The sequence below is a fragment of the Stegodyphus dumicola genome, chromosome 10 (genome assembly GCF_044657685.1).
Source record: "Stegodyphus dumicola isolate Sdum_Otavi_A_Nest chromosome 10, ASM4465768v1".
In the NCBI taxonomy this organism is placed as follows: Eukaryota; Metazoa; Arthropoda; class Arachnida; order Araneae; family Eresidae; genus Stegodyphus; species Stegodyphus dumicola.
Window position 1 is genome coordinate 166,071,622 of NC_140777.1, and position 17,584 is coordinate 166,089,205.

The following is a 17,584-nucleotide window of genomic DNA, read 5'->3' on the forward strand; positions in this document are numbered from 1 at the left end:
TTAGCAGAAAAAAATTGCAGAAGCTTTTAATAATAAATCTTGTTTCGTTGCCTGCTTCCTGGACATCGCATTTGACAAAATTTGGCCTAATGGTTTACTCTACAAAATCATCTAAATTAAAAGCGACATTAATAAAGCATGTAGAATCATTAGGATTTTTTGGAAGCCAGAGAGATGAAAAATTAACAACCGCCTTCGCCGGGAATCGAACCACGGACCTCTGGAATACCGGCCCAACGTGCAGAACCATTACACCCGAAGAACGCTAGGAATGTGGGAGAAATACATTATATACTCCCCTTTTTGAAAGGGTGACTAGGGTTTTAGGGGACCTAGTCGCCAAATCCTGGGTGTGGAGAATCTTCATCCACAACCCTTTTAATTTGGGTGTCACTTGTAGAGTCATTAGATTAATTAGAAGCAGAAAAGATGCAAAAATATGCAACCGCCTTCACTTGGAATCGAACAACGGACCTCTGGAATACCGGCCCAGCGTACTACCATTACACCACGAAGGCACGCTAGGGAAGTGGGAGAAATACCTTATAAGCATTTCTGAATAAATTAATGTCCCAATATTCCGCTTTTCGTTCCCATCATTGTAATAAATTGTATTTTTATTTTTCCAAAGAGGCGATTTGCCCAGAAGGACTATTAATTTCGTTTCAGCATTCTACGTTGGCTCACTATAAATGTCGGTTCACTTTTTAAATTGTTGCCGCCGAATATTAGAGCCCCGTTGTGTTATATTTAATGAAGAGTCTGCATGAATGTTATGTACAGTGGATGGACAAAAATATGGAAACACCTTGTGAAATGCACGTTTGAAAAGAAAGATTGATTTTAATGAAATATGTAGGTGGCGCTGGCATTTTTGACTACTGACGCCACCTATACAACTTCGTAAATGTGATAAACAGTTCAGTTGTTGTCGGAGTACAGTTATGTGAGGTTGTCATTGCATTATGTCAGAGTTAAGAGACTTCGAACGTGGGCAAAGTGTTGGAGCACGTATGGTAGGTGCTTCCGTAAGCAAGGTAGCCGAGGTGTTTAGTGTTTCAAGAGGTACTGTATCAAAGATTTATTCCGCATATTTGAAAAGCGGAAAAACATCATCTGCTAAATCACAGCGCGGACGAAAGTGTGTCCTGAGTGATCGTGACAGACGATCATTAAGGGCAATTGTGACGAAAAATAAGAAGACCACAGCTGCAAAAGTTACTGCTGAAATGAATGTTGTGTTATTAAACCCTGTGAGTACCAAAACAATTAGAAGGGAGCTTCATAAACAGGGAATTGCTGGCCGTGCTGCAATTGAGAAGCCACTCATCAGTGATGCTAATGCCCGTAACAGGAAAAGGTGGTGTTTAAGTCATAAAGCCTGGACTACAGAGCAGTGGAAGCGAGTAATATGGTCTGACGAGTCTTCTTTCACATTGTTTCCCACTTCTGGCCGAGTTTACGTCTGAAGAACGCCATCTCAAGCCTATAATACAGACTGCTTGTTGCCAAGAGTGAAACATGGCAGGGGTTCTGTTATGGTTTGGGCAGCCATATCGTGGTTCTCTGCTAGCCCCATGATAACTGTGTCAGAGCACATGACTGCCAAGACTTATGTGACCATTTTGGCCGATCAAGTTCATCCCATGGTACAAACTTTGTTCCCCGATGGTGATGGTGTCTTCCAAGATGACAAAGCCCCTGTTCACACAGCTCACATTGTCCAGGACTGGTTTTCTGAGCACGAGGATGAGTTGTCCCATCTCCCCTGGCCACCACAGTCACCAGACCTGAATATTATCGAACCTTTGTGGTCTACATTGGAACGGAAAGTGCGTTCTCGTTATCCACCGCCAACATCGTTATCTGAACTTGCCACCGTTTTGCAGGAAGAATGGTATAATATTCCCTTGGCAAACATACAGGAACTGTATTTATCCATTCCGAGAAGACTGCAAGCTGTTTTGGATGCCAACGGGTTTCCTACCTCATATTAAGCAAAGAAACATGTTTTTTTAAAGGTGTTTCCATATTTTTGTCCAACCCCTGTATGTTTCTCGCATTGTGATAAAACAACAATACCTAGAGTCATCAAACTTTGAATACTGAACATTTCCACCCAAATATGGGCATTTGGAAGCCGAAATTTAGAATTTGTTTAATTCTCGATTTTATATTTTGTAAAACTTTAACAAATTTTTTATTAACAAACTCCACGATTTCAAAGCGAACAACGGCAAGACTGTAAGGAAAAATCATTTTTATCTCCAGAGCGCGAGACTGTGTATTGGAAATTCTAAAGCTATGCCCCGTTTAACATTATTTTGCAATATTGCTGACGAACTGAATTTTATGGTTTAAATGCGAAGAACATGATATTTAATAAGTAAAGGTAACATACAAAATGTTAAAAAAGCGCCCCTTTGGGCGTAATGTAAAATCTGAATGCTTTCAAAATTTTTTTTATTTATATTTATTTGATTTTTTCCCTCACAATTATTATTTGAAAATAATGCTACTACTTAGTAATTTTCTTTCAAATAATAAACAAAAGCAAAAGATCAGATTTTCACTTTGAAGGTAGGCAGTTAAAAATACGACACAAATTTTGCAATCGACTTTTTTTACAACTTGCTAGAAAGAAACCTTCCTTATGGGTGATACTCGTAGGATAAAATAACACTCACTGTAAAAGTTAAATGATATTACCAGATAAAATGAATTTTAAACCATCAATTTACACTGTATTAAGACACACACTTCTTTAATAGCATATATAAGTAAAAGATATTTTTTTGCCCTTATAACAAAAAAGAGACTTTTCTTCGCGATTTTTTAACCTTTTTCCAATTTGATTCTTTATAGTGAAAGCATATAAACCGTATCCCAAATGATCTAGTTTTCGAAATATTTCTGTTAATTCCCAACAAAAAGTGAATGGTTAATTAAGTGTAATCGCCTTGAATGAGAAGAAATTAATACATTCCAATCAAACATTTTTTTAATGCAGTATTTTATCTGGTCTTTAAAAAATTCTGTATTAAAATGCTGCACAATTAGCTTTCTCTCACACAGAATTTCCCTTTGTTCGCTCTAAGCTTGATCTTTCGACCTGCGAGGAGAGGCCCACTAGCGGCCGAGCGGTAAAAGTTGCTGAACACTGGCAGTTCGGGCGAGGTTCGAATCCTCTAGCTGCATGCACGTTCTCGTGGTTTTCCGCACGTGTAATGTGTATACGAGCCAGTTTCCCTTAGAAAGACCTCCACAAAGGCATCCCTTTCCTTAGGCAGATAGTGTGCTTTACCGTAATCTCAATACATCAATCAAAATCAACACCCTGCGGGAAGAAAGACTTCTGTCTGTCTTAGGTTGAAGCATAAACAGAAAACTTGCTGCTTCATATGTTGTGCGACTTTTAAAAAGTTCATACATGGACGATTAAATAATTATAATTTCTGTCTAATCACTTATTTAAGTAAATTACTAATCGAACGTAATCAACTTTTAGCTAACAGTTTATAATTTAATATTTCAAAGACCTTAGCGGGGACAAAGAGCTCTTTACGTTCAAACATAAAGAAAAGGTTTGCTTGTTACGACATGAACCTTTAAAAAGTCTAAACGTAATTTAGTTCTTAATTCTACAAACTGGAAAGGAACTAGATCGAAAGAAAACGCAGCCGATTTTTGTTTTATTCAGGGAGAATTGTTTATTTTTATTGCTTACAAATCTTGAGATATATCATATAAAGTCAAATAATTTCTTACATGGTTTTACCGCTTCTATCATGTTTAGCAACATTCAGTCATATAATCTTAAAAGTCTTCAATTCTGCCAGTTCCTTAATACAGTTCATTTCAAATTGTATTTAGCTCACCAGAGGCAAAGCGGAAAAATAGGTGAAAACAGGTAGTTCGAACAGGGTTCATATCCTAGCTGCATCGCAGTTTCGTCGTTTTCTTCACATTTTTGGCTTGGTTTATTTGATTACGGCATAGCACACTACCTCAGTAAGGGCAGTGATACTTTCCTGGAGAAATGTCTAAGGAAAACTGACTCATACCCACGTTATGTATGGGGGAAAAGACGATAACGCCGATGCAGCCAGCCCGTTCGCCCAAAATTGAGTCCAGGTCAAACTACCAGCGTTCAGCGACTTTACTGCTGTACTGCTATGACCCGTTTTTCTCAACTATAAAGTGGCCGGGAGCCAGGAAAGGGGTATTGTCGTGACTTGCGATGTGGCGAATTTTGGTACTTAGTTATTACTTTTGTAACAGACAGCGCCACCACTTTTTCAAGTCATTTCATCACACAGTTGCCATTCGCCAATGTAACAGCCAATTAAAAAATATTCAGAACTACCTTTCAAATTTGCATAATAAGATTTATTCTTATTAAATATTAATTAATATATATATATATATATATATATATATATTTGTCTGTTTTGCAAAATATTTATTTCTTGTGCTGTGTTTTATATTACGGATAAGAAAATTTTCAGTGTACGAAAATACAAGTGTGAATTTTTTTTATTAAATTAGCTGGTTTAAGTATTTCACTGAATTATTTGGTATTAATATAACTGAAAGTGAGCTCCTAAATGTGATGGATATAGATAATATCAAGAACTTTACGCATATAGTGAATGAAACACACCCAATTTTGTACTGCTATATTTACTTGTCAAAATCTATTTCACTTCTTGTTGTAAGCACAGCATTAAAAAGTTCACTTCTTGTTGTAAGCACAGCATTAAAAGACCACGACTTCCCTTGCGCGGAATATTAAATTATACGCACAATTTTTTTCTGCATTTCATTGAAACTTATTTCCTCTCTCATTAGAGATAGTTTTCTCTTTCAATTAATTCAATTCTCACTTTGCGACAAGACAAAAATACATAAAACGTCAAAATAGCTTTATTAAAAATTGCAAAATATAGAGACTTGAAACACCAAATACAATTAAAACAATTAAAAAAAAAACAATTTTTACAATTAAAATTATTGTTTCTACACAAAAACAAGTAGTTATGCCAGCGACAAGAAGGCAGATTTTTCGGTGCACAAAACTTTTACTTTGGGTCCCACTTGGCAAAAAGACACTAAAAGTGCAGAAACTGAATTCACTATTTCGCTAAGTTTCAAATGCAAACAAATATGGCAGCTATAGTAAAAAAAAATTAGGCTTAGCCGCACTTAAAAAACTTTTAAATAGCTAATAATTCTACAACTATTGCATGCAAATTAACTAAAGGCATAAGAACTTTAACTGGGAGATAAGAACAACATAATTCAATCATTTTTAAAGCAAAACATGCACAATTTACCAATATATAAAAATTATTTTTAAAAAAAACTGAGCTCACGCAGCTGAGTTACAAAGTGGGTATATTTGCTTATTTATACACTTTTGGTGCAGCCGAATCCAACCAAAAAGGTAGGTGCACAACTACATGTTATATCATATACAAAATTTCAACGTTTTGAGTCTACTCGTTTTTGATTTATGCGAGCTACATACTTACATACGTACATTTAGACATCACAAAAAAATCTGTCCTGAATCCATTTTAAATCCTTTTTGCAAACCGTTTTGGGAAAAAGAGTCCTTTATTCTGTTCTTACCTACAGATGTCATGCAAAAACATCGTTCATTGTATCTGATAGCAGTTAATATATGGGTATTTTCATTGAAATATGATACCCGAAAATTTTCATGGCTGCGACACTTCTTACAAAAGTACAACTTCGTTTGATTTACTTACAACTTACTTCGTTCACTGTCTGTCTCATTATTTACAACTTACTTCGTACAAGGAAGTAAAAAAGTGAGTTCTCAAATATCAGTAAATAATTAATTTTATTCCTTTTGTTCTTTCATATTATAATAGTTTATCATTTATCAGTACAAAAACTGAGGTAATTAAAAAATTAACTTTTTAGATATTTTTAGTATTTTTTCATTAACGTTATAAGGTATTTTCTCCCTCCTTTCTGCATGCCTTCGTGGTGTAACCGTAGCACACTCGGCGCGTATTCGAGAGGTGCAGGTTCAAGTTCCGGCGACTCCTTTGCACATTTTTCACAGCTCCTTTAAAATAACCTAATGACTCTACAGTGGCGCTCGAACTAAAATGTTGTGAACGATGATTCTTCACAACCAGGATTTAACGATCGGGTTTCCTAATTTCCATTTGCCCTTTAAAAGGGATAATGTATTTTCTCTCTCCTTCCAGTATGCCTTTGTGGTGTGACGGTTAGCACACTAGGCGCGTATTCGAGAGGTTCAGGTTCGAGTCCTGGCAAAAGGCATTGCTCATTTTCAAAAATACCTCTCGGCGTATTATAAAAAAATAACCTAATAGATTCTAAAACGTAATTAATGAAAATCATTTCAACCCAAAATAGGATTTGCGTTAGTGAATTTTAGTTAAGAATAGTGGCTCCCCACTATTCTGAATATTATTGGAATAATTTAAAGATTAAATCCGATAGTATCTTAAGATGGTTTTGCAATCAGAAAACAAACTCATATTGATTCATCCTTATTTTCTTTACAAATGCCGAATATCTGTTTGCAAGTCTAATCTGTTTTCAAATCAAATGCCGAATATCTGTTTTCTATTTGAACTTGATCAAATAGTGTGTTAGTGTTTAATTCAAAAGATAATATTATGCATTGATTAACATTTCCTCTAACTTCTTTTTAACTAAGGTTGCCTATGAGCAACCCCTTTAATTCTGACTCGCAGCTTTTATTTTTAGGTCAGGATATGAATGTAATGTTAAGGCCAGGATATGAACGTCGGAAGGTTAAGGATATGAACCTTTAAACAATAGGATTTCTTTTGAAGCACAGCGGCATGACAATGATCAATAATCTTAGCATCACTAAGAATAATTTTCTGGGTTCTCATACTGAAATTTTCCCAGAGTATTAAAAGTTGTAAATGAAAACGTAAGCATATTATAAAGGAAAATGTAGCCGAAAAATGCTGTGACTGCTATTTAACTCTAAAGAGGGGTTATCAAAGAGAAAATGAGAATTAATATTGATTAAAATTGCATTTTAGGTAATTATTACTGATTATAATAGACTGCAATGTTTGAATATGAATTCTTTGAATATTTTTTTAAAAAATTATGATTGCGAAAATAGAAAAATAGTTTCTTGGATTGATTCCTTTCTCACAGAAGCCAGATGAATTCTGTTTTACTTAATGAAAACTAAAATTTATTTGCATATTAATCTGTCCTCTATGAGCACTTTATTTCAGTGATCTGTATTAATCTGCCATTTGTTTTTCTTAATTTAAATGCTTCAAGAATAATTAGAAAAGGACCTAATTCTCTTCTTGCCTTTAAATTCTTCATTTGTAAAACTGCATTTTCAGCTATAATCATGTGAAATAATTCTCTAAATATAATTCAGTGCAGAAAAATAAGATATATAAACAGCTTGCAAATGGGATCACCACTTAGATTCTGTTTTAGAAATATGATGAAGCTTACGAAAAATCTAGGAAGCGAAGTAATTCCGTACAATATTTTATAATTTTTTATCAATGATCAACCTGTAAATATAATTTATCGACATGCAAATATAATTTAATAATTTAATGTGTACGTATATGTTACCGTGAAACACCGAAATTGGAGAATATCGACTTTCACCGGAGAATGACAACATTTACCACATACATCGGTGAAAGATCGAATATTGCATTACATTCTTGTACATTCGGACCCTCACCGGTGTTATGTCGACAATCACAGATATGCTCTGGTGTAGGTCGAAAAGAGAGTTCATAAGAAGTCATAATAGTTTAAGTTGTTGCAATAAATAAGATTTGAGTCACATAATTTAGTAAGCTTTTTATTACTATTATTTTATTTTCTCATTTAGAACGCACTGTATAATTAAGTTTTTAACTTCTATTATTTTCCTTTCTCATTTTCAATGTACTGTGTGTTTCAAGTTCTTATTTTAAGTCTCAAGTGCTTTTTTTCGTGACTGAATTACAGAGAAGAAATATATTCTTATATGTTCAACATTCACCGGTGAAAGTCGACATTCTCCAGATTTCGGTATTTCACCATAACATATGTTCTACATGTAAATATTATAATATATATATGCATGTATATGTGAGGAGAAGGTTCATTAGCGTCTGAGTGGTAAAGCCGCTAAACAGTGATAGTTCGGTCCGGAGTTCGCATTCCAGTGAACGGAATGGCTGTATGGGCGTTTACGCTCCCCGGGGAAAGCGATTAGAAATACGATTTGTATGCGATTGAAATGCGATATTAATGTGCAAAATTGATATAATTTTGAATATTTGTTTCACCTGTTCATTCGTGCTTTCCCAGTGCTCGGGTACCTTGGCAAGGTCGGGGGGCTCCCTCTCCAAGGAGGGTCGAAAGCCTGAGCAAAAGTGCCTACTACTTACTGACTTGGTGTGAACCCCAGGGTACCAGGTCGGTCTACAGACTCAGTGCATCTTATTTAGTTAAGCGTTGAATAACTCTACCTACATCAAAATGAGTTCTAAAGACATTCTCAAAGAAGGACAGGCATATATTGCCACCTTAGAGACAATATTGACAAATAAAGCTTCTGGCATAAACAAGGCAGTAGCCGCTGATATTCGACATCAATTTCAATTGATGTTCAACCTTCTAACTGAACAGTGTGTCGAGATGGCACACATGGAAGGACAAATTCATCAAACGCCAAACATTAAAGACTCTTATGCGGACGTACTTAAACGTCCAGCTCGTGACCGATCCAAAACATGGAGAAAACCAGATAAACAACATGTCACTATTTTATACCCCACAAATGAAGGGGATAAACCAGACAACATCAGAAAGAAGCTCTTAAAAACTATTGATCCCACAAAGCTCCACATTGGAGTGAAAAGACTTAAAAATGAGGCAAAAGGTGGTCTCTTAATAGAGACCAATAAAGCGGAAGACATAGAGACGCTAGAAAATGAAATAAATACTGTACCAGAACTTAAAAAGGACCTACAAATTGTTCGTCCTACACGTAGGCTTCCTAAAATTATAATATATGATATTCCAAGGGACTTGACTAAGGAAGAACTTAAGGAAGCCATTTTAGCCCAAAACGAAGGCATCGATGGTGATGGCCTACAGGTTAAATTTCCTATCAAGCATAAGAACGGAAATCATTGGGTTTGTGAAACCTCACCGGAGGTTTTCAAACACTTACTAAGTTACGCAAACTGTGCGTTAATTGGGAACGTTTCAATTTAAGAGAATACATCAGACCAACGCAGTGTTTTAAATGCTGCCAATACCGACATATTTCTAAACAATGCCAAACAGAAGAGGCATGTGGACATTGTGGAGAAGTGGGACATTCCCACAAAAATTGTGACAATAACTACCAAAGATGTATTCATTGTGCAGAAAGAAATGCGAATAGTGATAAGCACCTTGACGAGCAGCACTCAAGTTTCTCAAAAGACTGTCCTAGCAGACAGCTAGAAATTGAAGATCTTCGAAGAAAAATCAATTATGGCTAGAGAACTTATTCAAAATATAAAAGCGTTGCAAATTAATTTAGCGAGATCACATGTCGCAACAGCACAACTAAAGACTTGTATCTTTGAATACGACTTGATTTTTATTCAAGAACCATACTGTATCAATGACAAGCCGTCTGGCTTTCCGACTCAAACATTTTTTCTCCAAATGACCACCCCAAAACAGCCACAGTGGTGGTTAACCCACGACTTACGGTTCTGAATACTTACGCTTCTTCTACTTTAAATGTTATTACATTAAAGATTGAACATAGGACAATAACCATTTTTAACTGTTATACTCAACCTATAACGGACTTAACAGATTTAACTACTCTGTTAAACTTAGCTGAACGTTACTTTGACGATCAACATGATCTTCTTCTCCTTGGCGACTTAAACGCGAAAAGTGTGCTCTGGGGCTCCCCCTTCAAGGATCCCAGAAAACGCACACTTAGAGAATTCTTAACAATGCATAGACTGGCTGTTGAAAACGATCCGGATGGTCCCCCTACCTACAACTGCACAAGGGGAAAGAGCTGGATTGATATTACAGCTTCCAGATCAATCTCTTCCACGTCTTTCATTCATAATTGGAAAGTTATGGACTGTATCACTTTAAGTGATCATTGTTATATCTCTTTTGAAATTACGTATCAACATTCTAGCTCAACTCAAAGAGTCAAATATAAACTTACACAAATGGATTGGCTCTTACTGAAGGCAAAAATTGGTCACTTTTTTGGTTCAATGGAATCTTACTTGCCTAAAGATACAGTTGATCTTAATCAACTTATAATTAAGTGGACTCAGAAAATACAGGAATACTGTGACTTGGCAACCCACGCCAAGGGAAAATATGTTAAAACTCAACACAAAGGTGTCCCTTGGTGGACCCCGGAACTCTCAATATTACGAAAAAGAATCCTCGCTTTGAGAAAGCGTTATCACAAATGTATTCATGATGACGAACTAAGGGCACACTATAAGCAAGTCTATGAAAAAGACCTTGCTCTCTATAAAAGAAAGCTTATGCAAGCCAAAAGAACAACCTGGAAAAGATATCTGGAGCGTCTAAGTCCTAGTTCACCCTTCGGGGTACACTATGACATTGCTAAGGGGACTATGCAATCCCCTCTACAATTAAAAGCGTTACTCAAACCAGATAAAACCAAGACTTCCACAATAGAAGAAACTATACGTTTCCTAATGGATTACCACTTTCCTAAAGATATAATCAGCGAAGACACGGAGTTTCATACGACAATTCGTAACAACTTAAGGAATCCATATAATTCAATAAATGATGTTCCGTTTACGATTCCAGAAGTGGAAAATGCTATCAAATCCCTCAATCCAGGCAAAGCACCTGGAATGGACAATATATCTAAAGAAATTATAGCTGAAGTTTTCTATGCTAACCCACAATTACAAGTAGCGTTACTTAATGAACTCTTCCGTCGAGGAATATTTCCTAACTGCTGGAAGACAGCGAAATTAGTATTATTCTCAAAAGAAGGAAAAAATGGTGAGCTTCCTGATGCTTACCGCCCTATTTGCTTGCTTAACGCATGGAGTAAAGTCTATGATAAATTAATCACTAACAGATTGACTTATTTCTTAGTATCGAATTCCAAATTAAGTGAACAACAATATGGCTTCACGGCGGGAAAATGCTCAGCAGATGCCATCAAGGACAACATAGTCTCACAAATAGAAGCAAACCGACGTAATAATAATTACACCAATGTTATCTCTTTGGATATCAAGAGTGCATTCAACAATATTTGGTGGCCGTTCCTACTACAGGAACTCCGCAATCTGGGATGTCCTCTAAATATTTATAAAGTTATTGAAAGTTTATTGGATAATAGACATATAATCTATGAAATAAATAATGTTCAATACTCCATAAAACAAGAAAAAGGATGTGTACAAGGATCCAACTCTGGACCACTATTCTGGAATATAGTAATGAATATAGCTTTAAAACTCGAATTTGAAGATGGAATCCACATCCAAGCTTATGCGGACGACGTTTCACTCCTAGTAACAGGATCTATGCATATGCAAATTCAAACCAAGGCAAAGTTGGCGCTTCAAAAACTATCAGAATGGGCACTCAAGTGCAAACTTCAATTCTCTCCCGAAAAGTCAAAGTCTATGTTTATAGCAATCAAAAAGCGTGGTGCAGCCTATTCAGCACCGACAATAAAGATGAACGATCATACCATTAAGCAACAAAAATCCATTCAATATCTTGGAATAGTCATAGATGAATGCCTTACCTGGCTACCTCATCTAGATTATATTAAATCTAAAGTTTGTAAAATAATGAACAATCTTCTTAGATTACTTGGGATGCCCAAACCAGTTCTGAAAGAACTTTATAAACGTGCAATAGAGCGTACCATAGTATACACATGTCCTGCCTGGTGGTACCCACCTACGGTAAAAATGCGAAACAAAACAAACTCTATACAACGCATAGCACTTCTTGCAATGACCAAAAGCTATAAGACTGCCCCTACTGCAGCTCTTCAAGTGATTGCTGGAATTATGCCGCTTGATCTTAAATTGGACATGGAAAGCATCATCCAACGTACCAAACGAGGATGGACTGACTTTAAATATGAGGACTTAGAACTTTCACGGGATCAGATTGAATTCCCAGTACCTAAATGGCATTCTCATCCAGCTCATATTCAAGTCTTCGGATGGGACAACAAGCCTCCAATCAATAAAGGTTTAGAAATTTATACGGACGGTTCAAAAAGTGAAGACGGCACTGGAGCTGGCTTCTGTTCCTTCATGAATGGAGTTTGTCACGATCAATTTATGTTTAAACTGGATAAGACTAGTACAGTATATCAAGCTGAAACTTTAGCATTAAAGTCGGCATTACTATGGTTAAAATCACACCCCAGTCCTGCGCATATATATTCGGATAGCCAGGCTGTTTTAAAGTCTATCCATAAATACAATATCTATAATCAGAACATTATCGCCATAAAGAAATTACTGGCTTTTACAAAAGCAAAGCTTCATTGGATAAGAGGACACCAAGGCACTGCCGGCAATGAAAAAGCCGACGAGCTAGCCAAACAAGGGATTTACTCGAACACGTACCTGATGCTATTACTCATAGGACTGCAAGATCCCTATGAGTAATAGCATCAGGACGACAAAGATGAAAGCTCTCGATCTATGGCAAAGACAATGGAACGATGAAGAAACAGGACGACAAACGTTCACACTTCTACCGAATGTTTCGGAGAAACGGCATTTCAGTGATTTTTTTTAAATCAAGTTATCACTAATCACGGAGCCTTTCCGATTTATATTAACAGATTCAAACTAAAGGAATCTACATGCAAGTGTCAATGTGGTAGTGAATCCGCAGATGCACTTCATATGATTATAGACTGTTCCAGTGTATCAACAAAACGTAGAGAAATTTTCAAACAAAATATAACTTTAGAAACTCTAAAACAACTAATTAAGAACGACAAGGGACGATCTTTGTTATCAAGTTTTATGGAATACATATACCATAATGAATCAGATCTGTACTTATAAATTGATTGTATTATATAATATTATTGTACTTATATTGGAATACTCATATCACAATGAATTAGATCTGTACTTGTAAATTCAATCGTATCATGTAATATCTTTGTACTTTTATTTGCCATGTTATTAATCATTTAATTATTGTAATACTTAATATTGATTCTTTACTTTGTTCTTCCTATCATTCTATGTTGCATTGTATAACTCAATTTATGTTCAAAAAATAATTTGTTTTGTAAATATAAAAACATGCTATGTAATGTATTTTTTCAATAAAGACGTTGGCGAGGCCAACACATCTCCTAGTCAGAAGACCTCAAAATTCTAACTAGGTCTTTCAAAAATTCTAATTGGCATTATTTGATCTTTGAGCTCTTGCTCCAAAATTGAAAATTTTCTTAGCCTATTGGCTCTGGTGATACTTCTGCTTAAGAAGTGCAGACCAGACAATCCATATTCATGTTGTATGGGCGTTTACGTGGTTTTCCCCATGTATAACGCATATACGATCCAGTTTTGCTTAGAAAGTCCTCTACAGAGGCATCCTTACCCTTAGGCAGATAGCCGTCGAGTGCTTTGCTATATTTAAATAAACCACAACAAACCATATAAGTAATTTAAAAATCGCTTTATTTTATATATGCTTATAAAATGTATATATATATGTGTGTGTATGCGTAATTAAAAATTTTCTAATTGCTTCAGAACCTAACATTTATATTGATATTATATACATATACATACATTAATGAACATTGTATATTTAAGATTTTTTTCTTTGATATTTTATACCTGGTAGAGACATTAGGTATTTTTTTCCGGAATCAGGCAAAATGAAAATTAACAGAGCCTTCGCCGGGAATCGAACCACGGACCTCTGACAATACCGGCTCAGCGTGCAGAACCACTACACCATGAAGGGGTGCTAGGAAGGCACGAGAAATACCTTACATACTCCCCTTTTGAAAGGGCGACTGAGGTTTTCAGGGGACCCAATCGCCAAATCCTGGACGCAGAGAATCCTCATGAAACACCCTTTTAGTTCGGGCGCCACTTTAGAGACATTAGGTATTTTTTTCTGGAAGCAGGCAAGATGAAAAATTAACAACGCCTTTGCTGGGAATCGAACCACGGACCTCTGACAATACCGGCTCAGCATGCAGAACCACTATACCACGAAGGGATGCTAGGAAGGCGGGAGAAATACCTTATAACCTTGTTCTTTATTTTGTTGCATTTATTTATGCCTATATACATACATATAAAAAAAACATAATAATAGGCTAAAAATTAAAAGCAAAATTTTTAAACCCGTCCTGCACTATAGATATGTGTGTATTGGACGGCAGAATTTAGGGAAGTTGAAATTTTTGGAATTTGGGAAAGCACCGAGTGTCAAAATTAAGGGATGAGAAGTATTTATGATTTAGGGAAAGCACTGGGATCCAAAGTTTAGGCATGGTTAAAATTTAGAACTTACAAAAGCGTTTTGCAGCAGAATTTAGGACCTGTAGAGGCGATACCAGGCGGTTTCAAGCGCCAGCCCTAGATAAAGCCTTAAGTATATATGTGGGAGTTTATTTATTCAGGACTCATATTAGTTTGAAGCATGTGCAAGAAATAAACGTAGGTATAGTAAAAATATAAACTATTACAATTCAGGCTTAATTCAGAACGCTATAGGAGCAAGACAAAATTTAGCGAAACCACTTGGGTTTCGTTGCCAATCTTGTGATACATAGCCAATAACGTATAACACACGCTATTAAGTTAGGGTAAAATTATCATTACTGATTCTAAGGCATTTTAAATTAATGTAGCAGACTGCGCTGCTCCCTGACCTTCTAATTTGACCCAGTTTATTAATTTTCGCAGACTGTTATTATTACAGAAATTTTATAAAAACTAAGCTTGAACTTTCGATTATGTCGAAAAGAGTTTCCAATTCTGGAGTTACAAAAGGGATCTACAAAGCGAAACCATGTTTAGAAGTCCATTAAACAAAATGTGGAATTGCTGCAAAAAATGCATACAGGCATATTCGTCTTAAAATTATGTAAGGAGTATGGCATTGGAAAGTCCACTGTATATGACACAAGAAAAAAGAAAAAGGAACTTTTTGAATTTTTTGTGGGAGCATCTTAAACAACTTGCATTGAACGAAATGTTTAATAAAGTAAACAAATATTAAGCTTTCTTTTGTAAATTTTGATACCCTTTAGATCATAATTGTTCTTTATTTCATAAATTACAATTTCATAATTTTAATTGTATAATTTCTGCATGCCATCTTACCAGATTTAAATTGATGATCTATTATTAGGGGGACCAAAAAGTAATGTCGTTTCTACGCATGTCGACAACAACGATAGACAACAACATGCTAAGGGCAGAAGTGGACGCAAATCAATGTCAAACAATCGAGGAACTGTCAAACACTCTTAACCAACCTTGGTCGACCAAAAACATTTAAAGCAGAATGGAAAAATAAGCAAAGCAGGTGTTTGAGTCCCCCATAATCTGTCCGAAGAGAACAAGGCCAACCTATCCATCACACGCAATGTATTGCTTCAACGGCACCATACAGAACCATTTTTTGATCGCTTGATTAGTGGAGACAGAAAAATAAGTCCTATATGATAATCCAAAACTCAAAAGGCAGTTTTAATAGGGGTTACAAAGGGTTTACATCCCGAAAAGGCACTTCTGGGTATTTGGTGGAGTATTCGTGGAATTGTTCATTTTGAATTGCTGAAATCTGGAAAAACTGTTAATGTAGACCTTTATTCTGAACAATTGGATCTAGTGAACCAATCTTTAATTGGAAAATATCCGGCGATTGTCAACGGAAAAGGCGTCATTCTGCAACACGACTGTGCAAGACGAACACTGGAAAAACATAATGAATTGGGGTGGGAGGTACTGCCTCACCCACCATATTCGCCCGATATCGCACCCTCGGATTTCCATTTATTCCAATCCCTACAACATTTTCTTAGTAACAAAAAATTTCAAAATTTTGATGATGTCCAAAATGCCATCTTGAGATATTTTACTCAAAAACCAATTGATTTTTATTGATCTGGGATTGAAATCTGCATACTAGATGGCAAAAGGTTGCTGATAACGAGGGTGATTATATTATTGCTTAAAAATAAAAACTTGTTACAAATTTATTTGTTTGAATTTAATGTAAGAAAGCAACATTACTTTACAGCCCCCCACAGGATTTGGAAATATCCCAAATCCGGAATCGGCTAGTGCGGATTTCGAACTTTGTACTGTATTTATTAATACTATATGAAGAGATACTTTTTTAAATTATAAAAAATATTGCTTAAATTTTTAATGCATTTTATTCTCACTTTTTTGAAGTGTTTGTAAGAGTAAATTTTTAATTTTGCAATGTTATTGTCTGTTATTTTACTTCAATATTTATAATTAAATTTTATATACAACAAAATTTATTTTGTAGATTTCAAAATTGTGCATCATATACATATTTAATACTTCTAAATATGTCAAACAATACATAAAAAGTATTATAAATTAAACATGCTTATCTTCTACTACAGAAATGTTTAACAGCAACAAAATTTAATTATAAGATTTTTCTTTTCTTTCATGTTTGCAGCAAATGCAAGAAATAAAAATAATTCTGAAGATGTTTTTTATGTTGAAAGGTATCTAGTGGCATTAACTGCATAAGATACTTTTAAGCAAGTTGTAGCTTATATTTAAAAGAGTCGCTGATATTATCATCCAAGACTCATATTTTCAAACTACAGTAAATTTTTTTATAAACATGAGGTTTAGAATAATCACTTTCCTAAAAATCAAATAATGACACAAACATCAAGTTCTTAGGAGCCTGAATTAATCAGAATCACAGAAATTCAGTGGTTATGTAGAAATTATCCACAGCAGGACAACTCAGAAAGTTCTGGGGACAAGTAAAACATGCACCAAAAATTTTGGAATCATTTGCAATGATCTTTATTAAATAAATTTAAGATGATTTCTGAAAATAAAAATTCAACTTTTTTTAAAATTAAATACTGGAAAGCACTTTCCTGTTTTCTCACATGTGCTTAAAATTCTAATTTAGAATGCAGTTGTCAAGAACTGAATTTATTGCCTATGAAAAAATATTTCATTTTCAGATTAGATATAAAAGAATTTTTTTACCTCAGTAGTACATAGAGACTTCAAACTGCAAAATGTCCTGCAAAAAAGAAATAAAAATGCATTTCAATAGTCAGTACATAACAGAATATGCTATACAATATTTACATATAAGTTGCTTCAAAGGACTAAACTGGGAAGTAAATTTCTTCTGAAATTTAAGATGAATATGAAGAAGGTATACAATAAATAATTATGAAACTAAATTGAAGACCTTTAACTAAGAATTTAAACATGCTGCTAATTAATGTATACAGAAT

The 17,584-nt window shown here is 35.1% G+C and overlaps 1 protein-coding gene and 1 long non-coding RNA gene across 18 annotated transcripts in view; one reads left to right on the plus strand and one right to left on the minus strand.

Moving 5' to 3' along the window:
* The window catches only part of LOC146995185 (uncharacterized), a 428,660-nt gene that overhangs the window by 181,634 nt on the left and 229,442 nt on the right, over window positions 1-17,584 (minus strand). For 5 of the 8 annotated variants that reach the window (XM_085825830.1, XM_085825823.1, XM_085825821.1 and 2 more), the window contains exon 2: window positions 17,328-17,364. The exons of 2 other annotated variants lie outside the window; for them this stretch is intronic. In XM_085825830.1, coding sequence (XP_085681956.1) covers window positions 17,328-17,364 — 37 coding nt within the window. Of the gene's footprint in view, window positions 1-17,327; window positions 17,365-17,584 lie in introns of those variants that run through there. One more of the 8 variants, XM_085825827.1, reaches the window with a different exon arrangement.
* Window positions 1-17,584, plus strand: part of LOC146995189 (uncharacterized) — a 96,758-nt gene that overhangs the window by 74,585 nt on the left and 4,589 nt on the right. For 8 of the 10 annotated variants that reach the window (XR_015043611.1, XR_015043610.1, XR_015043616.1 and 5 more), the window contains one exon: window positions 15,463-16,602. The exons of the other annotated variants lie outside the window; for them this stretch is intronic. This is a non-coding gene — a long non-coding RNA (uncharacterized LOC146995189). Of the gene's footprint in view, window positions 1-15,462; window positions 16,603-17,584 lie in introns of those variants that run through there. 10 annotated transcript variants of the gene reach the window in all.